This window comes from Erythranthe guttata, chromosome 8 (assembly GCF_056151865.1).
Source record: "Erythranthe guttata isolate IM_541 chromosome 8, IM_541, whole genome shotgun sequence".
Classification (NCBI taxonomy): domain Eukaryota; kingdom Viridiplantae; phylum Streptophyta; class Magnoliopsida; order Lamiales; family Phrymaceae; genus Erythranthe; species Erythranthe guttata.
In genome coordinates this window covers 18,537,622-18,564,028 of record NC_142540.1, presented here as the reverse complement: position 1 = coordinate 18,564,028, position 26,407 = coordinate 18,537,622, and the positions used below count along the sequence as shown (strand labels likewise).

General features: G+C 35.5%; 7 protein-coding genes across 9 annotated transcripts; 4 read left to right on the top strand and 3 right to left on the bottom strand.

The window, feature by feature from the left end:
• The first annotated feature begins 1,430 nt into the window (after positions 1-1,430).
• LOC105961876 (oligopeptide transporter 1) lies at positions 1,431-5,508 on the top strand. Its single transcript, XM_088822193.1, has 7 exons — positions 1,431-1,576; positions 1,791-2,236; positions 3,050-3,147; positions 3,400-3,972; positions 4,069-4,333; positions 4,474-4,656; positions 4,749-5,508. Exons 1-7 carry the CDS (start codon positions 1,498-1,500, stop codon positions 5,367-5,369), a joined length of 2,265 nt encoding a protein of 754 aa, XP_088678319.1. The 5' UTR covers positions 1,431-1,497; the 3' UTR covers positions 5,370-5,508.
• Positions 5,509-5,648: 140 nt separating this feature from the next.
• EMB2731 (ER membrane protein complex subunit 8/9 homolog) lies at positions 5,649-7,665 on the bottom strand. Its single transcript, XM_012986374.2, has 5 exons — positions 7,362-7,665; positions 7,108-7,254; positions 6,939-6,998; positions 6,010-6,173; positions 5,649-5,895 (listed from the first exon to the last, which is right to left on the bottom strand). Exons 1-5 carry the CDS (start codon positions 7,566-7,568, stop codon positions 5,865-5,867), a joined length of 609 nt encoding a protein of 202 aa, XP_012841828.2. The 5' UTR covers positions 7,569-7,665; the 3' UTR covers positions 5,649-5,864.
• Positions 7,666-8,675: 1,010 nt separating this feature from the next.
• LOC105962093 (farnesyl pyrophosphate synthase) lies at positions 8,676-11,643 on the bottom strand. The gene is made up of 12 exons (XM_012986375.2): positions 11,386-11,643; positions 10,809-10,833; positions 10,527-10,642; positions 10,327-10,413; positions 10,093-10,209; positions 9,907-9,995; positions 9,750-9,801; positions 9,542-9,637; positions 9,397-9,441; positions 9,227-9,316; positions 9,055-9,126; positions 8,676-8,962 (listed from the first exon to the last, which is right to left on the bottom strand). The coding sequence occupies exons 1-12, from the start codon at positions 11,494-11,496 to the stop codon at positions 8,834-8,836; spliced, it is 1,029 nt and encodes a 342-aa protein (XP_012841829.2). The 5' UTR covers positions 11,497-11,643; the 3' UTR covers positions 8,676-8,833.
• A 1,851-nt stretch (positions 11,644-13,494) lies between these two features.
• Positions 13,495-16,852, top strand: LOC105962094 (Nucleotide/sugar transporter family protein). Its single transcript, XM_012986376.2, has 7 exons — positions 13,495-14,013; positions 14,418-14,569; positions 15,074-15,282; positions 15,535-15,628; positions 15,808-15,974; positions 16,122-16,292; positions 16,409-16,852. The coding sequence occupies exons 1-7, from the start codon at positions 13,935-13,937 to the stop codon at positions 16,695-16,697; spliced, it is 1,161 nt and encodes a 386-aa protein (XP_012841830.1). The 5' UTR covers positions 13,495-13,934; the 3' UTR covers positions 16,698-16,852.
• A 26-nt stretch (positions 16,853-16,878) lies between these two features.
• On the bottom strand, positions 16,879-18,317 carry LOC105962095 (transcription factor DIVARICATA-like). The gene is made up of 2 exons (XM_012986377.2): positions 17,666-18,317; positions 16,879-17,313 (listed from the first exon to the last, which is right to left on the bottom strand). The coding sequence occupies exons 1-2, from the start codon at positions 17,983-17,985 to the stop codon at positions 17,097-17,099; spliced, it is 537 nt and encodes a 178-aa protein (XP_012841831.2). The 5' UTR covers positions 17,986-18,317; the 3' UTR covers positions 16,879-17,096.
• On the top strand, positions 17,835-21,676 carry LOC105961954 (uncharacterized). Of its 2 annotated transcripts, none has more exons than XM_088822196.1 (5): positions 17,835-17,965; positions 19,807-19,883; positions 20,561-20,718; positions 20,855-20,930; positions 21,314-21,676. In XM_088822196.1, exons 2-5 carry the CDS (start codon positions 19,832-19,834, stop codon positions 21,511-21,513), a joined length of 486 nt encoding a protein of 161 aa, XP_088678322.1. In that variant the 5' UTR covers positions 17,835-17,965; positions 19,807-19,831; the 3' UTR covers positions 21,514-21,676. The 2 variants fall into 2 exon arrangements, with proteins under 2 accessions (XP_088678322.1, XP_012841666.2); XM_012986212.2 differs by lacking the exon at positions 17,835-17,965 and adding an exon at positions 19,101-19,288.
• Positions 21,677-21,946: 270 nt separating this feature from the next.
• LOC105962097 (calcineurin B-like protein 3) lies at positions 21,947-25,948 on the top strand. Of its 2 annotated transcripts, none has more exons than XM_012986379.2 (10): positions 21,947-22,152; positions 23,106-23,193; positions 23,279-23,427; positions 23,705-23,787; positions 23,880-23,939; positions 24,393-24,501; positions 24,595-24,647; positions 24,929-25,009; positions 25,325-25,437; positions 25,657-25,948. In XM_012986379.2, the coding sequence occupies exons 3-10, from the start codon at positions 23,310-23,312 to the stop codon at positions 25,712-25,714; spliced, it is 675 nt and encodes a 224-aa protein (XP_012841833.1). In that variant the 5' UTR covers positions 21,947-22,152; positions 23,106-23,193; positions 23,279-23,309; the 3' UTR covers positions 25,715-25,948. The 2 variants fall into 2 exon arrangements, with proteins under 2 accessions (XP_012841833.1, XP_088678321.1); XM_088822195.1 differs by having other exon boundaries at positions 22,072-22,600; positions 22,662-23,193.
• Positions 25,949-26,407: the final 459 nt, after the last annotated feature.

Below are 26,407 nucleotides of genomic sequence, written 5' to 3'. Positions count from 1 at the left end.
CAACGCCGGAGACCGGCGTTGACCGCCGGTCAACGCCGGAATCCGGCGGCAAAAAAAAGTTTTTGAAAAAAAAAAATTTTTTGAAAAAAAAAAAAATTTTGGGTCAAAATTTAATAATTTGTGAAATTTGGGGTCAAATTGAGATTAAATAAAGTTAAGGATGAAATTGGAGCATATTAAATTATACTCCAAAAAAAAGTCAAAATTGAATTTTTGTGGTCAAAATTGAACTTTTATGGACAAAATTGATTAATTTGGATTACAATTAAGAATTGGGTATAAATGATTGAAGGTAATATTGGGATATACATGAATGTTTCCTTTAGTTATAATAAATATTAAAGGGATGGGCTTATTGGTGAAAGAGATATGTCCCCTATACCTAGAATAATAAACATGCTTGGTTGGGGACTTTTGCATAAAAATCCCTAATGTTTAAAGGACTAATTCAACTACATATGTTTTTCTGGTATATACTAATTTATTTATAATTTATATATAAGTAATGGGTGCTAAAGTGGAACTATTTACTAATGAGGGACTATTGGTGAATTTTGACATATATATATATATATATATATATATATATATATATATATATATATATATATATATATATATATATATATATATATATATATATATATATATATATATATATATATATATATAAAAGTGAATATATTGTTGTAATATCAAATCACACTCCAAATATAGCATAATATAAGGGTCACGGATTCGATATTAATTGTGAAATACATCTCTATATATATGTGTGGACAAATTCAAATTCAATAAATTCAGTATTTCGGATTTCAAATTTTATAGTTTCAATTCATAAATATCAATATCTTTTTCTAAATGATTTGAGTTGTTACATATATATGCTTAAAAAATGCTATATTTAATGCGGTGTCCAATTTGTCTCGGGATAATCCGAATTTATGATCACGATCAATTATTTTACTATAAGAATTAATCACGATCAAAATTTGTCACCAAATACTTATATTAAGTGATACACTTATCGACGTCACATACATAAATTCATTTTGCGTATAAGATTATGATTCCGTGCAGTGTTTTCGCCTCGATTCGAATAATAATAATTACCCAAAACAAAAATATTTACTTTCACAAAAAAAAGTAAAGTTTTTATTCCACATTCATACTAATACCTATCCAAAAAAATCTCAAATTGAATGAATGTAGTTCCAATTACATTGACAAAATATGATTATTATTTATTAACAAAAAAGAAAAGATTTACTAACAAAAAAGTCAGAACATAGTCAAGATTTGAGACCAATTTCACATTCATTTCGGTCAAATTTCATACATCAAATAAAGTCAATCCTCCCCAATATATTTGGGGAGCATTAATTGAAAATGCACTTATATATAAATAAGCAAATAGGTATTCACATGTCAAATATATATATGAGATTCCAATTATAATTTCATTTTATTTGATCACCCAAAAAAAAAAAATTGCCAATGGCCGACGGCAATGTCGAAGAAGCTTTTCGTACAAGCAACGAGCCGGAGAAGAATCGCGTAGATCTTGAAATAGAGGGTAATTAAACATTTTTTTGTTTCTTTTTTATTTTTTTTAACGTGACTCTTGATTGTGTAAACTAACAGCAATTTCAAACGGTGGACGGACGAAAATTGTAAAAAAAATTGGTTATCTGAGGACCAACTTCGTGGCAGAAAAAGTTTAAGGACTAAAATCATAAATAATGTATAATATAGGGACCAAAACTGTAATTATTGATTTATTTATACAGATGAAGATGACGAGAACTACCACCCGATCGAGCAAGTCCGGCTGACGGTGCCGCCGACGGACGATCCGTCCCTGCCGGCGTTGACTTTCCGGACATGGTTTCTCGGACTACTTTCGTGCGTTTTGCTCTCATTTCTGAACCAATTTTTCGGTTACCGACAAAACAATATATCGATCTCCGCCGTGACGGCGCAGATAATTACGCTGGCGATGGGGAATTTCATGGCTAGGGTTCTGCCGGAGAAGAAATTCACGGTGCCGGTGACGAAGTGGAAGTTTTCGTTCAACCCAGGTCCGTTTAATCTGAAGGAGCATGTGTTGATCACCATATTCGCCAACTGCGGCGCGTCGGGGGTTTACGCCCTCAGCATTGTGACGATTGTCAAGGCTTTCTACCACCGCCAGCTCCACCCCTTCGCCGCCTGGTTGTTAGCTCAAACTACGCAGGTACACTCTCTCTCTCTCTCTCTCTCTCTCTCTCTCTCTCTCTCTCTCTCTCTCTCTCTCTCTCTCTCTCTCTCTCTCTCTCTCTCTCTCATCAGGACTAGGGCAAATTCCACTCAAAGTTCTGAAAATTCCAATTTTTGGTTTTTTTTTTTGGAACGAAATTGGAATATATATTAGATTCCTAACTTCTGCTCCGGTTTTAATAATTTCTAGAAATTCAATTAATTTTCGAAAACTACACTTACAATATTATCAAGGCAATTATGTATTTTGTACTATAGGTGATTAAAATATCGGAATCTACGAGTGCCGTTGAGATTGGAATCTCCGAATGCCGTTGACATCGATCTATTTTTTATTTATTTTTTTGAAACAAGTTTTTTCATTCCAATTTATGATTTGTCCAAATTTTTTTAATCAAATTGGAATTAGTCATGTTTGATTATAGGTGACTAGAAAAAATAGAATCTTCAAATGCTGTTTAAATTGGAATCTCCGAATGCCGTTGACTTCAATCAATTTTTCTTATTTTATTTTTTAAAATTTAGAAACAAGTTTTTTAATTCCAATTTTCGAAATTCCAATTTTTTATTTCTCCATTTTTTTTAATAGAATTGGAATTATTTATAGATGAATATTATAGGTGGCTAAAAAAAATGGAATCTCCAAATGCAGTTTAAATTGGAATCTCCGAATGCCGTTGACTTCGATCAATTTCATTTTTTTATTTTTTAAACTTAGAAACAAGTTTTTTCATTCCAATTTTCAAGATTCCGATTTTCATTTTTTTCCGAATTTTCCACTTCTTTTCAGATGCTTGGTTATGGGTGGGCCGGTATATTCCGGCAAGTCTTGGTTGATTCCCCCTACATGTGGTGGCCGGAAAACATGATTGCTGTCTCTCTCTTCAGGCAAATTCCCTCTCTCTCTCTCTACACACACATATACATACATACAATGGAGTACATTAGAACCTTGATAAATTAATACTCAATAAATTAATAACCTCACTCAAATAATAGTTTTTTCCGGTCCCTATTCGTTAAAAATCTTCCAAACTATTAGTTCGATAATTTAATATTTCACTAAATTAATAGAATTTTGCTAGTTCCGACTGTATTAATTTATAGAGGTTTAACTTCTCTCCCATTCAATCATTGCAGAGCATTGCACGAAAAAGACGTACGGCCGAAAGGAGGCCTATCGAGGCTCCAATTCTTCCTCATAGTCTTCGTGTCGAGCTTCGCGTACTACATAATCCCGGCCTATTTCTTCCCATCAATCTCCGCGATTTCCGTACTCTGCCTAATCTGGAAAGATTCCATATTCCCTCAGCAACTCGGGTCGGGTCTCCACGGTATGGGCATCGGTTCCTTCTCCCTCGACTGGTCCGCAGTGGTCAGCTTCATAGGAAATCCCATTTCTACCCCTGCCTTCGCCATAGTCAACGTCCTCGTCGGATTCTTCCTCGTCATGTACGTCATGACCCCGTTGACTTACTACAACAACGTCTACAGCGCAAAGAAATTCCCCATCTTTTCGCCCCACACGTTTGACCAAAACGGTCAGACTTATAACATCTCTCGTGTTTTGAACTCGGAGAGCTTCGATCTTAATATGGCCGGTTACGAAGGTTATAGTAAATTGTATCTCAGCGTTTTGTTCGCCTTCACTTACGGCCTCGGTTTCGCCTCGCTGGCGGCCACCATCACGCATGTCGGGCTTTATCATGGAAAGTAAGTTGACCATCCCTATAAGTTGACCATCGATTTAGGGGTTTATTGCATTCACCATCCCTATAAAGATTGGTTTTTTAATTTTTTTTTTTTCAGAACAATTTGGTCGTTGTGGAGCAAAGCGAAGAGCAACCTGCACGGAAAACAGGACGTGCACACGAGAATAATGAAGAAGAATTACGAAACGGTCCCCAACTGGTGGTTCTACGCCATTCTTGTACTCGTGTTTTGCCTTTCGTTGTACGCCATCGAAGGTTTTAACAAGCAGCTTCAACTCCCGTGGTGGGGTCTCGTAATGGCCTGCGGGATGGCTCTCTTCTTCACTTTACCCGTCGGCATTATTCAAGCCACAACGAACCAGGTATATATATATATATATATATACAGATCACCCTTTTTCAAAAACCTGTGTTTTCCTTTTCTTGAAATTATTAAAAAATAAATAAAAAATAAAAAATTCTAGCAAATTTTGCTGATTTTTTCACATTTCTTGTAATGCAGCAAATAGGGTTGAACATAATCACCGAGATGGTCATAGGTTACGTTTACCCGGGGAGACCTCTAGCGAACGTAGCTTTCAAGACATACGGATACATAAGCATGACGCAAGCACTTAGTTTCATAAGTGACTTCAAATTAGGACACTACATGAAAATCCCTCCTAAATCCATGTTCCTAGTACAGGTTCTTTTATATCGAATAGTTTCCGATCATCGTAAATTTTTATTCATTTACCAAAAAAGAAAAAAAAATCATTTCTTGAATTTTTTTTGCAGTTGGTGGGAACATTAGTAGCGTCGTCTGTCTACTTCAGCACAGCTTGGTGGCTCCTAACAACGGTGGAGCATATTTGCGATAAGACTAAATTACCCCTGGGGTCCCCCTGGACTTGTCCGGGTGACGAAGTGTTCTACAATGCTTCGATAATATGGGGCGTGATAGGGCCAATGAGAATGTTCACTAGCAAGGGCGTTTATGGTAATTTGAACTGGTGGTTCTTGGCGGGGGGTTTGGCCCCCATACCAGCCTACCTCCTCGGCCGGAAATATCCGGACAAGAAGTGGATTCGGTTGATAAACGTGCCCCTTATACTGGGGGCCACCATGAGTATGCCGCCAGCTCGGGCGGTGAATTATATAATGTGGGGGATTGTTGGGATTTATTTCAATATGTATTTGTATAGAGTGCACAAGAAATGGTGGGCTAGAAATGCTTACGTATTGGCAGCTGCGCTGAACGCCGGGATCGCGTTCTTGGCTGTGCTCCTCTACTTCACGCTGCAGTCGTACGATGTTGCGGGCCCCGATTGGTGGGGGTTGGATAATGACGATCATTGCCCTTTGGCCTCGTGTCCTACTGCTCCTGGGGTGGTGGTCGAAGGTTGCCCTGTTTTCTAATGTGATGATTAAGAAGAAGAAAAAAAACTTTTATATTAGTAGTTTTACATCATTGTAAATATCTGCAAAGATTCGATTTGTAGGGTTTGTGATGGATGATTGTTTATGAATTTGAACAATCGGACAGTGATTGGAACAAGATTCGATACTTTTGTACAGGTTTTATGTTCCGACTCGAAAGTGATTAAAATAACCGAAATTAAATTTGATCGGAACGCAGGTACTTGTGATTTATAAATTTTAAGCAACAACCCAAGAAAGAAGTTCGAGAAACACGAGTGGGAAAGTCGATCATATGCCGGAATTATAATACGAAATTAGAAGCCTCGTTCAGAATGTAACATTAAACCACAAAACAGATTTAACTAATATTCAAAAATTCTATGCCACATTTAAATAAATATCACTACAATCAGTCTTTGATATTCGAACTAGTCTTCCCAAATCTCAGTAGTTTGACATCTAGTACATACGGTTGAAACGCGTTCGAAGCTTTTACGCAAAAAGTTCCGTGTTCAGCCAATCCCTACAAACGCATTTCAAATTTTCAGCAACGAAATTCAATATACACAAGAAATGCACTTAAATCATTGATCTAAAAAAAGAAGAGAAAAAAAAAAGACAAATAAACGGCTCTTACTTGCTGATGTCATCGAGGTGGTCATCAAAGTCAACGATGTCGTTCCATTTCTCAGAAGAGATGTAATCGAGAAGCACTGTATTAGCTGAAGGCTCCTTGATTGTGAGCTGGTTGCTTCCTTTTGATCCAGCTAGCTTCCAAGTAGATGCATCTTTGGTATAGAGCTAAGCAATAAAGTGGCACATAAGACACGAGTTTCACAAATAGTGAACAGGTCGAGGGGAAGAATAAGGAGTTGCAATATAAACAAAAGAATACAAGATAAAAGTACCTACGAGTAGAACATCGAACATAACAGAGCATAGTAAAATTCAGAGTTCTCGTGAGGATGGTTTTGCAGCATTTAACCTAGTTGAACGAAAAATCGAGATTTTTTCCGACTGACTGAACCTTAAAATGGAAAATGGAACTGTGTAGTGTAGTAGCAGATATAAATATCAAGACACACAAGGGCACTTAGTTCATCCTAAATTTACGTGTGAGGCTGCATTTTCTTTCGATATTCAAGAAATATGTTAATACAGTGTCATTGTGCTCGACTAAAACATATACACTTGTGTATGTTGTTCCTGTATGTACACATTGTGAACCAGCTCGAGCACACATGCTAAACCGAACAAACATCGTGCTTAAAACGATTTCATGTGATTTCGATGACACTAAACATAGGCAAAACATAAGCACGACATCGACTATGATTCAGGAAATAATACGTTCTCGAGATTAGCGCCTTTTGACTTCTTCTTTTTTTATCTATTTTCGGAGCTGATTGCAACTTTCTCTCACTAACTAAGCCAATCGAACAATAAATCACAAAACAAAGTCAATATTTGGAATTGTGAAGTCCAATCTATTCCTTTAGCACTGAAATAAATAAATAAATAAAATATTCAACACACTCAAGTTAAGAATTGCAGCAGAAAAGTCACCTGCAACACCGGGCTTCGGTCTTTTCCTTTCGGTAAATCTCCGAGCTTTTTATTATCTAACTGAAATCGACAAATTTCATCATCAGAGCCATTCGCCAACAAACTGAAATTCAAGCTGCTGAATTTTATTTTTTTCAAAAAACAAAATTTCAACTCGAGAAAAACGCACCAAGAGCAGCGCAGCATCAGGAAAATACCGGGTAATATGATCTCCGATGTTCTTCGCAACACCAGCGAGTTCAAAATCATCGTACCGCTCATTAGCATGAAAGTAACCCACAACACTCAATCCCTTTTCTCCATAATACTCCTCTATCTATTAAAAAAAAAAATTACAATTCGAGATTTCAAATTCCAACTCAAAAAGGCAATTGATATTCAACAACCAAAACACTAGATTGAATTCAGAATCAAGCGACTGACCATAATGAGGGCAATCTCGAGTGGAGGAAGGAGGCCGATCTGGGAGTGGAAGAGGGGGACGGAGTCAACGATCTCGACGGCGGCGCCATCGGCGGATGAACGGCCGATGAGGACGCCGTTGACGGCGGAGGAGCGGTGCTTTAGGGAGTGGAGTATCAGCTTGATGTAGGCGTCTTGGTGGATCTCGTACCGCGAATCGCCGGTCATTGCTCGCTCACTGAGTCCGACTCGACTGAATTGGGGGTTTTTGTTTTTTGGTTCACTATTTAACACTGCAACTCTGCGTTTCTTACGCCTCCGGTTCTCTACAATTACAATCAAAATCGCTCCTCTTTTCTTGGATTTGAATTTGGGCCACTTTGGTTGGACTGCGGGCTGCCACTCACAATTGTCTCACTCTATATAACGGGCCGGGTTAATGTTAAACCCATTAACTGTATTTTACAGTAAATTACAACCACCTCCCTGAAGTAAAATGTAATTACCAAAAAAAATCCTTCTTTTGAGAAATTACATGCAGCCCCTGTAGTTTGTAAATTTCTTACATTCACTCCCTATAGAAGGGTGATAATGTAAGAAATGTACACATCACAGGGGTGGATGTAATTATAGAAAAATGAGGGGTTTTTATAGGCCTTATGACATGCTTCTTCTTTTGCGTCGCTAGTGGTAGTGTTTATCGTCCGATGAAAAGTTGTCGATTTAATTATTTTTTTCAAGCCGGGGAATCAAATTCCGATGAGCTTCGTCAACTGTCGAGGTTATATATTTTTTTTCTTTAACCATCTGTTAATTTGTATTCCATTTGTTAATTTTTTATGTTTTTGTAAATAAAAAAAAAATAAAAAAAAGTTCATCACCTGTTAATTTGTATTGTTTTTCTTTGATAATCATCTGTTAATTTGTAAACAAATAAATCATAGGAGGGTTTTTGGCAATAAAATAACACGAGGTAGTTTGTCATCAATTCGATATACCACAGGGGTCTAATTGCAATTAACTCTAATTTAAAATTTTACTTACATAGTAGAGAAATTAATATATAACAATTGAATGAATATGTGCAGGAACTGAAGAGAGAGAAAAAGCTTGCCGCGGAATTGGAGGGGAATATAATTTCGACCCGATAAGAATGTGCGGACGAATTGATGCTCTGGTTTGCTCGGATTCTTTTCGTTATTACATAAACTGGGACGGGGTTCGTTTGACGCGTACAGTATTACGTCTTCTTGGTTGGTTTACGACATGTACCCGATGGATAATGTTTAGTTTCCAACGTTTATTGCTCTAATGTTGCAGCCAGTATATAATAGGTTTCATAAACATCATTTGTTTATTCTTTTTTTTTTTTTTTTTAATTCTGATGTAATTAGTCATCATCTGCAGAGTTTTGAGTACATTTCTAAAAATGTAATTAGTACATTTTTAAAGCTAATTCATTTTTTTCGTTCTACCTGGTTACGTAGTGTTATCTACTTTTGTCGTTTATAAATCTTTGCCAAGAACGATTTGAGCACAGCTTGCACTTCCCTGCTAGGGTGAGCTTCGATCGAGTTAGTTATCTTCTCGTAACTCGTGCTTTCATACTCCAGATACACATCCTACCAAAATGTAAACCATGGTTAAATATTTTTTACCGTAAGAGAATTGAAGTGTTTATATATTCTTAATTATTCGACTACGAGAAAGAAACCTGAAGCTTGAGAGCTTTGTAAAGGTCTTTGACTTTAGCTACAGCAGCAGGATCTTCCTTTCCATAATTCTCCTGAAAATTAAATGAAAGCTCGTTTATTATAAGCAATAGAACAAATAAATAATACGTCGAGAATTAAATAATACGAGATTATTTTTTTTTTATGACATACATAGAGAGTTAGCTTTTGGTCCTCGTTACATAATTCGAGGGCTTTGACTACCAACCAAGAGCACTTAAAATCTTCAATGTCGGTTCCAATCTGTAGATGCACAAAGCGTAAACAGATATAATACTCTTGAAAAATATGTTCTTAATTTCTTAAACATCTAAAGATTTTACCTTACCAATCACCTCTGGATCACCGAAACAATCTAGATAATCATCCTAAAATAAACCGGAAAATCTGATTAATATCCAGATTTAGAGGCGAGAATAAGCTGAAAAGCACCTGATTAGTAGACTTTAATGTGCTGAAACCACTTACCTGAACTTGAAAATAAGTGCCCATTTCGATCAATACATCCTTTACAGCGACGTGATTGTCCAAATTCTCGCCAAACATAAGAAGTGCACATGCTACCTGTAAAGGCTCGCCCGAATCAAATTTAAATGTTTACATAATATTGAAGGATCGAAGGAAATTCAAGTCACAGCGAAAAATATTCTCGTTTGGAGTGTAGTGTTTTACTCACAGGAAGATAAAACGAGTAATAGGCAGTTTTGTACTGCACAATTCGGCGGTGCCTGTGTAGAAACAGAAGAATTAATTTGTAAAAAAATCATAAGTTAGTGGATATATTTGGAATTACGGTTTTTTTGTATAAAAGGTGGCGCAAAATTCATACTTACAAAGGCAGTGAATACTTCGATAAGTCCTTCTCTCCAACAAGTGTGGTGATCAAATCGATCATTTGTCCATGTGCTGTCTGGAACTCCACCTATTGAATCATTGCATAACATAAAAAAAAACGAAAAGAATCATATTTCCGGAAGTTAATCCAACTGCACTACTGTAAGTAAAGGGTAGAATCAAACCTCGTTAAATAAATCCACCAGATCCACATAGTAAGGCTTTCCGTTGAAATGCCTTTTCAGAATTCTTGAAATATGCGTGCGCAGTATTATCCCGTCATTCACCGCTATCATCCCAATCTTGGGAATAATTACAATCAGCAGATTTAGGCATATTATAATCGAACATTCGCTAATATTCTCGAGTAAATAAATATTTTTGAATAATTATATATATATCAACTTTAAGAGCCAAACCTTGGGCAATCTGAACCAACAGGGTTGACCTCGACGTGTATGAGAGCCATCCATTATATCATCAAGAACAAGGAAATACGATTGAAGCTGTATAGATGTTATTTTATTATTAATTCCGAACGGCAGCCAAAAATCGTTACGACATTGAGTTAAAACTATTAGCAATAATTCGACATTAAGGGGTATTTAATTTGTCGTACCCACTCAATACACCACCCAAGTGAACATGCAAGAAAAACTTCTTCATCAGTCAGCTCTTTCCCTAATTTCAGCAGCTTATAGCTTTCAACTACTGAGAGCCCTCGATTCAGTTTTCCTGTAACGGAATAGGATATATAACAAGGGGGGCAAAAACCCCCCTCATGGAACAATTAGATAGTGATTTTTTGTTTCGGACAACGTATATAGTTTAAATGAAAAAGGCCTTAGTATGAAAGAAGGCGTCTTAACGTTAAGTTACAGCAACGAAGTTTTACACTCACCTCCGGGAACATTGTAGTCTAGCATCTGTCGTAAAATAGCCACACCAGAAATTGTTAGATAATATCAAATCCATCAAAAGAGAAGGCACAATAGTAAATAAGTGGATTAAAAAAAAATCGTTCGACAACCGTTTTCAGAATTCACAAACACCGATTAACAATCTACCCTGATCGAACCATGGCGAGGCTAATCCAACCCCCCCCCCCCCCCCCCCCCCCACTATTTGTGCGCACACACACACACACACACACTACACACTTAAATTATCCCCCCTTGGAATACAAACAGCTAACAAATAACAAGTTAACAATTCAACAATCACATAAACAACATAAAATATTGGGAATCCAAATTCAGCAAAGACTGAACACAAACCATCATGAACAAGATTGAATAAATTAAATGAAAATTCTCGAGAAACAAAAGACACCGAAATCAATCAATCAATTAATCAATCATGCAGAGCTGCGTACACTTAGAGCTATAAAAAATCATAAACACATACTCAATGGGAGTGAAAGCTCAAAACACACAGAACAATAGAAAAACGATTATGAATGTACGGAGAAGAATCACCCGCTCAATCCACTGACGAGAATCATCGGTGAACTCGAAATTGGGGTCGTTTAACAGCTCCGATTTCAATACGGAATAAACTTGCAGGAATTTTGATTTCAGATCGGCCATGGTTGAAAGGGGGCGGAGCAGCGGCGGAGGGTGCGTGACTGTGTGTTGTGTGTAAGGAATCGAATTCGTCGTTTGGTTTTCGTGTCACCGGCAAATACTACTCCTCGTGCCATCTTCGTGATGAATATGATAAAATGGAAAATTACGGTTTTCACCCCTCAAGTTTACATCGATTTCACACTTTGGCTCTCATGTTAAAAAGATGGCAAATTACGGTCACCCCTAAGCTATGACCAAATTACGAAAAAACCATTCGGCCCCTCATTTTTAAATATTTTTACAACTTTTTTTTTTTAATTCGGTTATTTACCGAACTAAATCGTATATTCAGTTCGGTAAACGGTATGAAATGTTGGCGTACCGAAATTTCGGTTCGAGTTTATCGATTTGACATCCCTAAATTTACCTCTGGAGGAGTTTTTCGTAAGATAATACATAGTTGAGTGGGGTGACTGTAATTACCCAAACAAGAGGGGGTTTACATAATTTGACCATAACTCAGGGATGATCGTAATTTGCCCTAAAAAACATGTTTGATCCGTGATGATTCAATAGTTTAACACTTTGGTAGTTTACATCAATTTACCATTAGTCTGTCAGTTAAAACAATGTTGGAAGCATGCTTGATTCTGCTATTACTAACAGAAAATTAATGAAAATGGCTAAGAATATTGAATTTTGGAATAGATGGATCAAATTAATTTTTTTTTTTTTTTTTTTTTTTTCTAATATGAAGGACCAAATGTGGAATCGGTGCAAATTTGAGGGATGAAATTTGTATGTTCCCCAATAATAAAAAAATAAAAATAATTGAGAGCCAAAACGATGTAGTATCGGGCTATTAAGATTTAAGACCTAAATCATGATCTCTTTCCAATTACGGCTCCTTTAGGTCATCAAAACGACGCAGTTCGGTCTCTAAAACCAAATGATCTATTTTCCCCCAAAATTATTGGAAATGAAGGGCAGAAAACAATAATAATGACATATGAAAGGAGAAATTTTGCGTTCGTCCCTCAAGTTTACAAAAAATACATTTGGTCCATCATATTTCATAAATTTAACATTTTTAGTTATTTTCGTCAATTTTCCGTTAGTAGTTACAGAATCAAGCGTGTGCCCATCATTGTCTTAGTCGACGGACTAACGGTAAATTGATAAAAATAACCGAAAAATATTAAATTATTGTAACATAAGGAACTAAATGTGTTTTTTGTGAATTTGAGAAACTAAATATAAAATCAATACGAATTTGAGGGATGAATCTGCAAATTTCCCGACATATGAACTAACTTTTAATCAATGAGATATAAAGAAACAAGATGACCCACAAAAATAAAAATTAAATTCAAAAATACCCTCAATTAAGAAAATATGAGTGTCCTTTTCCCTTTGCTTTTATTTCGTTTGGGTTTTTTAATCGAAACAAATTGAGTACTATCATACCTTTTGTTGGCCACATACCAAAAAATGTCGAAGTAAAAATGATGTAATAAATATCGTTTCAGTTCAAATATTTAATGCAATTTTGATCATTGTTACTTCGAATTTGTTAAAACCCTGAGCACGAAATTTGTAGTTCCTTGAATTAGCTTTCTAATTCAACTTGAATCACGACGATTGAATATTGGGTTAGAAAGACGCATATAAATCAATAAACACCCCCTTCAATTTGATGCTATGAATTATGTAAAATTAAAAAATGTAACTCATTCAAGCATAATTTTATCACCCGATTTCCAATTTGGCTGATTCAAGTTGGATTGAAAAGCTAACACAAAGGACTGCAGTTTCCGTATTCTGAATTTTTCCAGAATCAAACTAGAAAAATTTCAAAATCGCTTTTATAGTCAAAACGATATTAATAAAATTGTAAAAAAAAAATTACAACATAATTTATTACCTTCAAGTTAATTTGTAAAAAAAAAAAAAAAAAAAAAGGGGGTAAAACGGTAAAAAGTAGAGAGATAAAAGAGATCCGTGATATCCGAATTTGTTCTTGACAGATTCTTGAAGAATGTGGGCTCTGGGATTTGAGAGTTTTTTTTATTGAATGAAACAAAATTCTCTTTTACTAAAAGTGCTTCATACCTTTCTTATTCCTCCCTCCTAGAATGCATCGAAAAATTATTTATTTACATCATAACAAAAAAATAATAATAAAAAAATAAAAACACCTGGTTGAGTGTGTCACTAATTTATTTTCATGATTTTATCAAAAACAATGCATGGTTAGTTGCTTACACTATAACTCTCTCTCTCTCTCTAAACCATTTTGTAGAGTCATTTTCTTGAATAACTCTTTCACAATCACAACTCTTTTCTCTCTCTCTTCTTTTTATTTATTTATTTATTACCAAGAATCTTGAATTTTTCCACCTTGTTTCTTCAAAACATGATTTGGATTTAATTTCTTAAATTATTTGGCAAATGCATTCATGGGATTATTCAGTTCTTTGTTGGGACATGATTCCAGAAGATTTATCAAGAGAAAAGATAGTGATGCAGGCGAAGCAGGTTTTATTTATTTATTTTTTAATTGGAGCTGTATGGTTTTTTTACAGTATTTTTTTTAACCCTGCATGTGAATTTTATCTCTGTAAAAAAATTCTCTAATTTCTCTTGAGAGAGAGAGAGAGAGAATTAAAAAAATATGGTTTTGTAAATCTAATGTTTGCCTTTTTCTTGATACAGCATTGATTTCTAATTTTTCCCATAACCTGTAATTTGGATTATGCATTAATGACTATATTAATTCTTGATTAGTGACTACTTGTCATTTTTCAATTTTTGAGATTACATGGTGATAATGTGGATATTTATTTGCAGAGAAAAGGGGAAAACTAGAAACAAGATCATAAACTTTTTTTTTTTTTTTTGTATTCGTATAATGTGCTTTTCCGGTTACGTTTTTTTGGTAGGTCGTGCGTTGGAAGAGCTCCGAAGCTCACTATTCAATGAGCTTCGGACTTCCGAAGGAGCCAAACGCCAACAACAACGTTTTTGCGGGCCCGTTGTGGCGATGACCTTCAATTTTATGGTTGCGGTTGGAATCATTCTCGGAAATAAATTGGTGCGTATGTTAAATGTATTTCATTCGTCGATTGGCGTTTTAATTAGTTGTGTCTATTGCAATTAGTACCCCGGTGTTATATCGAATTGCAACAAAAAAAGTCACCCATGGTAGTTAAAAAGAGTAAATTACAATCACCCGCAGAGGTAAGGTGTATTTATGAAGAAAAAAACCCTTCATTTTCCGCTAATTACATCCACCACTACATTTTATCTATTTCTTACATTAACACCCTTTTGTGGGGGTGGAGGTAAGAAATTTACAAAACTGCGGGGGTTATATGTAATTTATCAAAAACGAAGGGTTGTTTTTGTAATTATACTTTACCTCAAGGAGTTGGTTGTAATTTACTCAAAAAAAATCATAGGTGGTGTTTCGACAATAAAATAACATGGGTAGTTTATTAGCAATTCGATATAGCACAGGGGTACTAGTTGCAATAAACTCTTTCTTAGTTTCAGTAACAACAAACCGAATTAACTGATCTTATTATCTCTAATGAAGGTTATGGGGAGAGTTGGATTTAACTATCCAATATTCCTCACGCTAATCCACTACGTAACCGCTTGGATTCTACTCGCGATTTTCAAGGCATTCTCGTTGCTTCCGGTGGGCCCACCTTCTAAAACAACACCGTTCTCATCGTTGTTTGCTTTGGGAGCCGTTATGGCTTTTGCCTCCGGACTTGCTAATACTAGCTTAAACCACAATAGGTCCTTATTTCCCGAATTCGTTTTATCGATCTCCTTTACTTTTTACAAAAGTTTATTGCATTTAGTACCCCTTGTGTTTTATCAAATTTGCAAAAAATCCCCTATAATGTATTTTTTTGTAGCACGTATGCCCCTAAGCGGTGAGGTTTTTTGCTAATATTAATAGCACGAGGACTTCTTCAACAATTAGAGTAAACACAGGGGTGCTGAATGCAAATAACCCTTTTCTTGTCTCATTCTTCTCTTGTGCAGTGTTGGTTTTTACCAGATGGCTAAAATTGCCGTCACTCCGACCATCGTCACTGCAGAATTTTTTCTTTTCAGAAAGACGATTTCATTCAGCAAGGTAACTCCAACCATGTGTGTGTATATATATATATATACACTAATAAATATCTATATAAAATAGTAGATTTTTTCAGAAGTGATGGGGGCCGTGGCCCCCATGACCCCTATGCTGGCTCTATGTAGTTTTATTATTGCGGAGATTTTTTACTTATAATTTCGCGAAAATGCTGTATGTAGGTTGTGGCTCTAGTTGTCGTCTCGTTCGGTGTGGCAGTTGCAACTGTTACGGATTTGGAATTCAATGCGTTCGGCGCGTGCGTTGCGTTTGCATGGATTGTTCCGAGTGCCATTAACAAAATACTCTGGTCCAATCTGCAGCAACAAGGAAATTGGACCGCTCTTGCGTAAGTTATTAACTAGATATTTAATTTATATATATATACGTACATGCAAAAGATCAAATTGATCGTGAATCTTGATTAATATAACCATATTGTTATTACGAATAAATAAATAAAAATTAAAAAATTAAAATTGCTCGATTTGTATAGGCTGATGTGGAAGACGACGCCGGTCACAATCTTCTTCTTAGTAGCTCTAATGCCATGGTTGGACCCACCAGGCGTATTGTCTTTCAAGTGGGGCCCGACGAACACTTCCGCAATTCTCGTATCGGCGTTGCTCGGATTTCTCTTGCAGTGGTCCGGTGCTTTAGCACTTGGGTAAGAAAATTATATTTTGCTAAGTAGTCGGGGGTCATGGCCCCCCTTGCCCTATGCTGGTTTCACCACTGATTTGAAAATAAAATTAAAAAAACAATTTCGGTGTATTCGTGCAGTGCTACTTCCGCAACATCGCACGTAGTTCTAGGGCAGTTCAAGACTTGTGTGATACTACTCGGAGGATATTTGCTATTTGGTTCCGATCCGGGACTCGTGAGCATCGTCGGTGCGATTTTAGCTCTTTGCGGAATGTCGGTTTACACGTCACTTAATCTCAAAGAGTCAACCGAGAAGTCTACTAATCTTCTCCCGAGTCAAAATTTACCTTCCGTGAAACCCGTGAAACCGAAGAGTTCCGAAGATGAAGAAAAACCACTTGTCGAGGATAATTCGAGTGCTGTTTGATCTTCGAAAGACCATTCGATTTTTTTTTAACTACCCTTTTTGTAGTGAAGGCTTACAAATTAAAGCTTTATTGCTTGAGAAATTCAACTTTTTTGTTAGCAAAGTGCTTATTGATTTGGCAGGGCATATATGTTTCAAATCCAAGATTTTTCCTTTGTCCTATGTACAGAATTTTAATAGCTGAATATTTAAATACAATTTATAATTAATAAATAAGGAAATAATTGTATTTTTTTTATTATTCTGATTACAAGAGCTTAATTTGATCTAAAATAAATGAGATAATATTGCTGATAATTAGCATCAAATATCACGAAGGAGCTACGTATTTACGGTTTGATTTAGGCTACATCCAATTAAGTATACATCAATGTAGCTATGTCGAAAAAAAATCGAGAATCAACGACACAAGTTCGAAGCCAGGGAAGAACTAGTTTCCGCAATTGAATTATCGAAAATGCTTCGTCTTTTCTTATTTTCCTCCTCTTTTTCTTGGCGCGCGTAGTACTTTTGAGCATGGCTCGCCACTTGGGCCGCAGTTCGACTCTTGACCATAAATCTCGAAATGCTCTTCCAATCCCCTTTTCCGTATTTCTCCAATCCAATTAAAAATAACCTGAGTTTCATAATTAGGTGAAAAAAAAAAAATAAAAAAAAAAGTTTCAAGACTATAATAAAGTGGGGTTATTGCAATTAGTACCCCTCTGTTATATCGAATTGCTACAAAAAACCACACTATGTTATTATTAACAAAAGCCCCCTATGATTCAATTTGATTAGCACACAACTCCCAAGGGGTACTAATTGCTAAAGAAATAAAATTTGGGGGTTTTTTGTCAATAAAATAACATTTGGGTGGTCTTTTAGCAATTAAGTATAAACTCAGGGGCACTAATTTCTGTCCTTGATTATAATTTTGTGAATATTAAATCAAATAATCTGCTTTAGAAAAACATTTTTGATTTTACCTATGTTCGTCTTCGGTCCACGGTCTAGCTACCTTTCTCTGCGCCGCTACCTGCTTCCTCTCCGATCGATTAGGGCTTTTACGAGACTCCGGCGATCGGAATCCGTCACTCTCGTCGTATTCCGGCAACTCAATCACACCCGATTCAATCGCCGCCACGTCATCCAGCAACACGGCGAAGTGCTGCTCGACTTCCGCCGCCGTCTTCGTCGCGATTCTGGCCGCGATCCTCTCCCACCGGTTGGGGCAATCGCCGGCGAATTCCACCAGTCCGTCTTCGAATTGCTTGTTTTCTTCCCAGGTCCACCTCGAATTCACCATCTCCGAATTTTTTTAATTTTTAATTTTTTTTTTTAATTTCAATTTTGCTGAGTTTCGAATCATGAACATACACACATTTGCGATTTTGGTGGATTTTATAGTTTTTCTTTTGGATTAAACTTTAAATTGCTCTGGATTACGTCATCCGTTCAAGGCAATTTTTGCTACTGAATTAACAAAATAATCGTAATTAATTAATTAATTAGTAAATTTTGATTTAGTTAATGCGAAAATCAGCAAGATTAGATTTGGTTACATAGAACTGATACTTTGTTGTTTTCTATAGATTATTCGAATTATATATTTATTATAATATGTTAATATAATCGGATTCAGATTCTTTTGACGTAATTTAGCATTTTATCTTGTAATTATATTTTATTAATATGCATAAAGAGCAAGTAGTGGTAAATTGGTAATATCGTTATATATACAATTCACAACATTGATACTGAATTATGATAATGAGTCAACTTTAAATTGACCAATCTTTAATTATTCATGTATGATATGATTGATACGGCCCAGATTGCCCGAATTCGGGCCTAAATAATAACACTTTCACAAGGCCCACCCCAATCTTATCCATTAACATTCTATAAAGTTGATCGCCACCCACCCACACGTGCAATTGATAGGTGATGAATGTGATTACATTTCGGTTGTCAGATAAATGGGACAGCCTGCAAAATAACATTAACCGACCGACGAACCTACCCCAATTGAGCAAACCAAAGAGATAGACAACGCTCGTCTTTAACAGACGAACACAGCTCGAAGTAGTCACATCCATCTCACGTGCGATTTGACCATAGACGGAGCAGGGGGCCACCACCCATTCCCTATAACATGTATAAATAAAATCTTGAGATATAAAGAGGAGACGCTCGGATATAAAAACAACACACACTTATCTTCACAAGATCTATATTATTTTTCCATGATTCCGTGATTTGATCGTCTGAATGCTAATGCCGAGAAAACTTCCATCCACTCTTTTGAGGTCTTTCAGAGACACGTGGGCTTCTTCTTGATTGGGCTTTCATATCCAATTTGTCCATTTGGGCTACATCATCAACCTATAATATATAAATTACATGATAATATTAAAAATCAGAAGTTTTAAAAATTGAAAATACAAAATCGAAAATTGAATTTCAACTCATAATATATGGATGGCCTCTTAAGCTGAAAGCCCACGTGAAAAGGCCCAAAAGGTACTTCATCTTCTTCGTTTTCTTTCTTCTTTTCTATTCTCTTTCTCCCCTCCGGTTCGCTGCCCTGCCCTCCCGTCCGATTCCAGGTAAAATCAATATCTGCAAATCGATGTGCCATAAGACCCATACATTTTTATTCAATACTCTCTCTCTCTCTCTCTCTCTCTCTCTCTCTCTCTCTCATCTTCGTGCGCTAATTTCTGAATTAGGGGAAATCATCCCCGCCTGTTATTTGAATCAAAGTTTACCAGAAATTTGTGTTCTAACTCGCAGTAGAAAAATACCAGTTTTTAAAGTTGCTAATGTCGAAATTACATGATTTTTCTTTAATCTAAAAAAAATAAAAATAAAAATAATAATTTTGTGTTCTCCAGCACAGTCATGTTACACCTGCTTTAAGTAATACATTGCTGTGTATGAAGGTTCCGATTGAATAATTATATATAATGGAAGAAAAAAAATATATATATTTATTGATCCTCTCTACAAGTTTATTTAATTTTATTGATCCTCTATACAAAATATGTCAAAATTGAATAATGTAAAATCTTTTATTTAATCTAATGTAGCTATTTTCTCATGATCAACGTTATAATTGTTTCAGGTTTATATCGTTTATCAGCATTGAAATGTCACTGAGTACCGTCACTGTTGCAAGTCCAGTTACACCGCTATTTACAAGTATGCTATCTCCGTATTTTACTCTCTTATAACAGCTTAGTAAATGTCATTTCTTCTTCTTATTATTATTAGTTTTTTTTCTTCGTGTTACGGGGTTCGGATTTGTTTGGTATTATTTCGAGGAGAGTCGGGCAATCGGCAATCTTCATGTTAAATTGTTGATGCATACGTATGGGCTTGTTGTTTTTGAGTTGTTCCAAATATTCTCGTATTAACTTTCGTGTCTCACTCAGTAATTTTATAATCTTTTGTTCCTTTTGGCTGGATAAGCTAAATAAACTTGTATGCTAATCTTCATACAGTAGATGTTGCTGTATTGAATTAGTAGACGTATAATTTCATTTAGATGAAACTTAACTGAAGTGTTTCTACAGTATAAAGATAGCAGATAATACTTTATTTGGTTTAAAATATTTCTGTGAATAATCTGCACTTTTTTTCACTGAAGACAATAAAACGAAGCTTAATTTTCATAGCATTTAATTTTACGAGGATAATAAACTGAGAGAGGAGCTATCGAGATTTCTTCCGTTATCTCCCATTATGCAGGATTTCATATCTGTGCTGTTGATATTTCCATTAAATTTTCTACCACTATATAAAATGGTTATTTGGATCGTATTTTACAATTTATGGTGTTGGACCTTATATGAAATTGATTTCTTTTTTTTCGACAGTTCCATTGAGAGATCCTTGTTACAAGCTTAAGAAGAATGTTTGGTCAAACCAAGTCAAACTCAAGCCACTTTACGTGCAGTTAAAACCCTTTGAACGAAGGGGCCTCACTCCTTCATATAGAGCGAAACATGCTTCTTTAATATGTGCTGCTGCTCTGGTAATTTTTTACATTCTATGATTTTTGTAAACACGCTCGTAAACACGTTTATTATTCGGTACTTAGTATGTGAGTATATCTTCTAGAAGCGTAACCTATTTTAATAATTATTTAATAATTACTAAAAAAACTGCAGAACGCCACGTGTGCTGCAGAGCAAACTCAGACAGTAACACGACAATCGTCTACCATTACAGTCGCACCTATCCAAGGTAACTAATCGCTTCTTTTTTCTCTTTTTTTTTTCTTTTTTTATGCGTGTGCTTCTCATTTAGTACATATATTTGGCCTCGTTTGGTTCCTAGGATAAGATTAGCCGAGATAAGATTAAATATTCTTATGAAACCCGAACTGTATTATTGGACCACACGATGTCCAAGAATTAATTTCCGGGCGACCCGAAAAATTATTTGGGTTTACCGAACATGAAACAAAGTCCACATATTTAATTAATCATGGCTAATCTCCTCCAATCAAACGAGGCCTAAAGAGAATGACGAGACCTAGTTAATTCTGAAAACCATATTGACTTATTTGATGCTTGGGGTTGACTTGTTTATCAAAACACCATTGTTTGATTTAATCGAATTTCTAGGAAAAGAGAAGTCCCCGGACCTTGACGATGGTGGGTCCGGACTTCCTCCACGCGATGATGGCGGCGGTGGCGGCGGTGGCGGTGGCGGTGGTGGCCATTGGTCCGGAGGTTTCTTCTTTTTCGGGTTCCTTGCTTTCCTCGGTTTCCTAAAGGATCAAGAGAGTGGAGATTCGTACGGGGATGAAAGAAGAAGACGATGAAATACTACTTATGTACATTAAACTTTTTTTCTTATTATTTTTGAAATATTAATTTATAGAGATTTAACTGCATAAAGCTCTGCTTTGATTGGAGTCCCGATTGTATCACATTTATTTATTTACATACTAGTTGATTTGATTATTCTTAATCGAGAGTTATAAATTATGTATTGATTTTTAATTAATAGTATTGTCGCCACCAGAATCATCAGCTTTTATCAATAGCCAATAAAAATCCATGTACTAGATCAAATGATCAATAGTGATTTTTTTTCCAATATAACATATATTTCAATTTATTTATTTTTTTCAATGTATATAAGCAAATGGAGGCGATTTAAAAGGAGGAAGGAGGGGTAAAAGTGTAATTTCGAAGAATTGAATAATTTAAATTGGACAAATTTCACAAAATGACAGCCCATAGCCCATCAACATCGTCATGCTGCCAACCGTCGAATTATTCCGCGATTTCAATTTCTCAATTTAACAAAAACAATTTCTTTTTATTTATTTTATTTATTTATTTATTTATTTTATCTCTCCAAGCTAAACATCAAATTTCAGATTTTCATGCTTGCCCACCTTCTCAATTTCATAGCAGCGAAAACTCCATCTTGATTTCCAGCTTTCTCGTCTAGGGTATGTTTGGCATCTAGATTTCTACAGAATAATTTTTTGGTTTGTGATTTCAGATTATGTTCTTTCTTTTGTTGCTAGATCTGTTCAAAAATTCGTTTTTTCTTCTGGTGTGTTTTTATTTTATGTGAAATTGAATCGGAGCTCGAATCATTCTCTTTGTGGTTCCGAATAGTGAATTTAATGTCGATTAGATTTTTACCGTGAATCTGCTAGAAGGTTTTTTTTTTTAATGAATCCTGGAATAAATATGTTCTCGTGATGGAATTTGTTGGTTGATATATCAGATTGCAATCTGATTATGGAAATGTGTCTCGTTTGATTTTGGGTTGTGGGTTTGGCTTTTGGTAATAGATGATATCGAAATGTATCTCTTTCGATTTTCGGTTGCGGGTTTGGTTTTTGGTAATAGATGATATCGAAATGTATCTCTTTCGATTTTGGGTTGTGGGTTTTGGCTTTTGGTAGTAGATGAGATATCGAAATGTATCTCTTTCGATTTTGCGTTGCAGGTTTGGCTTTTGGTAATAGATGAGATATCGAAATGTATCTCTTTCGATTTTGCGTTGCGGGTTTGGCTTTTGGTAATAGATGAGATATCGAAAAGTGTATCTCTTTCGATGTTGGGTTGCGGGTTTGCCTTTTGGTAATAGATGATATCGAAAAATGTATCTCGTTCGATTTCGGGTTGCGGGTTTGGCTTTTGGTAATAGATGATGTCTGCCCTAGCTTATATTCAATTTCTTCGTAATGCTCAACGTAATGGCATTAAGATATCAATGAATCTTGAAAAGTAAGAAATGTGAAGCACAAAACTATTTGCTCGATCGAACATCACATATCAGTATTTACGAGTTCTCTCTTTCAATGTAATCTGTAATCTGAAAATCGCGTGGAGGGTCATACGAAAATCTTAATCTTAATTCTGACATTTCTGTGTGACATTGTGATCTCAGGTTCCTGTACGTGAATTAATACTCGAGTATAAAACACCAGAAAATTTTGGGTTTCTGTCTGACACCATCAATAGAGAATGATCGGAAGGTTCTTGCTTATTTCTTTTCGATATAATTTTCATAGATTTCTGAAGCGCGCTGCCGAATAAATATTCTTTTTTATTCTTGGGCAGATATGGAGTATAATAACTTGCATGTAATACCATGGTGCAGTGCTTAGAGGGGATCAGGCATTTATGTGCTTCGGTGCTTCAGTGTTGTGAACTCGACAGACAACCAAGAGGCCTAGATGATCCAGAAATTCTTGCTCGAGAGACCGTGTGTATGCTCTTACCTCTCCACACTTGCATTATTCAATCCCTAAATCCCTTGCCCTAAACCTAAATCGAAGAATGATCAGTAAAAAAATTATTTAATTTTGGTTCGGGTGAAAATATAGGCTTGCATTTAAAGACTTCCATCAAATTATTCCTTATTAAAGCGTTTTGTGGATATAGTTCTCTTAACAACGAAACGAACACCATGAGTTCTCGGATATCTTATTCGGCCTGTTTTTTTTCTTTTTGTAACTAATTTATATAATATTTCTTTTTGTGCAGTTAGTGTAAGTGAAATAGAAGCACTTTATGAGCTTTTTAAGAAGATTAGCAGCGCTGTGATTGATGACGGGCTGATCAACAAGGTTCCGATTGCGAATATGATCTCTATATATGTTTTCCTTACATTGATATTTGCACATGGCATAAATATAACTCTTCGACTGTTGTTTTGCAGGAGGAATTTCAGTTAGCATTGTTTAAGACGAACAAAAAGGAGAGTTTGTTTGCTGATCGGGTACTACCAATTTCTAATCAATTTTTTTCTGTTATTCTTTTTCGTATAAGTTTCTCGGACATGTTAAGGTAAACAAGCCGCTAATCAGGGATTTTAACACGGAAAAAATCATGTCAACACTTATTTTTAATGAGTGTTTTCTGAGTTATTTAGCATGTCATGTGGTATTATCACATTCGATATAAGTCGGTATGTGTGAGTTTTAAACAAATGATGCAATCGCATCTATGCATGCATGTATGTAAATTAAACTTGTCGTAGACTGTAGCCTTTTAAATCTTATAAATGTACCGTTACCATATGGTTATAAACATTCTAGAAGTAGAATTTATTGTAGCTTGGCCTTACATTTTTCAAGAGAAAAGTTTGGTGTGCGTGTCTCGTTTTCATTTAGAAGGATTCCAAAAAGTTACTTACTCAAGTCTTTTCTCGTTTAACCAACTCTCGAAACAGGTATTTGACTTGTTCGACACAAAACATAATGGTATCCTTGGCTTTGAGGAGTTCGCCCGTGCACTTTCTGTATTCCATCCAAACGCTCCTATTGATGATAAGATTGAATGTACGTTGATTTTCAATTCAATAGAATCAGTTAAATATCTCAAATCACCAATAGCATTATAATTTATAACATCTTCATCTTCTCCCACTGCAGTCTCTTTTCAATTGTATGATCTCAAGCAGCAAGGCTTTATCGAGAGGCAAGAGGTAACGATTAGATTCTCATGCTGATTATTTTGATTCTGTGGAAATATAACTTTGTTGGTCCTGAAAATCTAGCTATAACTCGAATACATGTGCCACCTGTGTTTCTTTTGTAAACTGTGTAATTTTGTATTGGATGAATCTGTACGAGTAAGTCGTAGCATCTGAATAAACTAGAACATTCTGCATACTGAGTTTGAAATTTCGACGTACCAGATATTTGAACTTGAACCTTTTCTAAATAATGTTTCTGGTATGTTTAATCTTTGGCTTCTAATTGGCAGGTAAAGCAAATGGTTGTTGCTACTCTTGCTGAATCGGGTATGAACCTGTCTGACGAAGTTATTGAGAGCATCATCGATAAGGTTGTTTATCCCTATCTTATTTTTATTTTACTCTCCTCTTACGTCATCTGCTTAAGATAAAAATAAAAAATAATTTAAAAAAAAATCACCCACTTTGGGAAAGATTGGCAATATGCTCCCTGTAGACGAGAAGAATTATTTTATCTTCCAAACCTGTGATTTTTGAGTTTGGTCTTAGTAAGCAATAACCAAAGATACAGTGCTACTGATTCCAATAAAGAAAACGGACATTTGTTTGCTTTTGCTACAAAAAATAGAAATTGCTAGAAGTAATGATATCGTTTTGACAGTGTAACTCTCTCGTTTTCTTATCAGACATTTGAGGAAGCGGATACAAAGCATGATGGGAAAATTGATAAAGAAGAATGGAGAAGTCTAGTTTTGCGGCATCCGTCGCTTCTGAAAAATATGACTCTCCAATATCTCAAGTATGTTCTCTTGCAATTTATTCTTTACAATCGGTCTTACTTACACTACTCTTAATATCATGTACTTCATAATCATTCTGAAACACTACTATAGTAAATGCCAAGATGATGTTTGTCGTATTGTATTTAGGTGTTAAAATGACAGAAGTACCCTCAGTATTATCAATTTTCTTGACTTGATACTAATTTTGTTTCGTAACTTGTTTCTTACTCAAACAGGGATATCACCACTACATTCCCGAGCTTTGTTTTTCATTCAAGAGTTGAGGACACCTGAGCATGGAAAGTTCGATTTTAGCGTCGTTTGCTGTTTGTAAATGTTGGTTTGCTTCTTCTATTTATTATTGTTTCAATTGATTTTTCTCCGTTTATTTGATAAACTATGTCGCTTTGTGGACGATAAGTAGGTTTTGGATTTTGTTGGGTTTTCGTTTTTGCCTTTCGCGATTGAGGATTGTAATTTCATCAACAGTGTTTTTAAATAAGTAACATTTGCTTATGCCTGCATAAACTCAGTTTTGTACACTGCTTTTTTTCTGATTGATAATGACATGGCCTTGGTCCTCTTGTTTATATCTTCTATTGATTTGTCTCGGAAATTTTTCTCCCGGCAATTACTTCTAGGACATAAAATTTAGGTAGTCAGTCCGAGTGGAGGTTACCTCCGTTGTACTTCCTCGCCCCAAAAGGATTTGATCGAGCCTAAGGTCTAACCAAAGTTGATTCGGCTTTCGAGTCGCTTCATACACCTATTCGTGTCTATCATCGGAAACAAAAATGAATGGCAAAGTTCTTTCATTGTCTATTTCAGTCTAATTAATAGTTCCAAAAAACACAAAATTAGGATCTAATAAATAAATAACAAAGGCTACAACTTTTTCCTAAAAAAACAAAAAAAAAAAAAAAAGAAAAATATAAAACGCTACTTGAAATTGAATTAAATGTCATTCACATACTTTTGATTAAAATC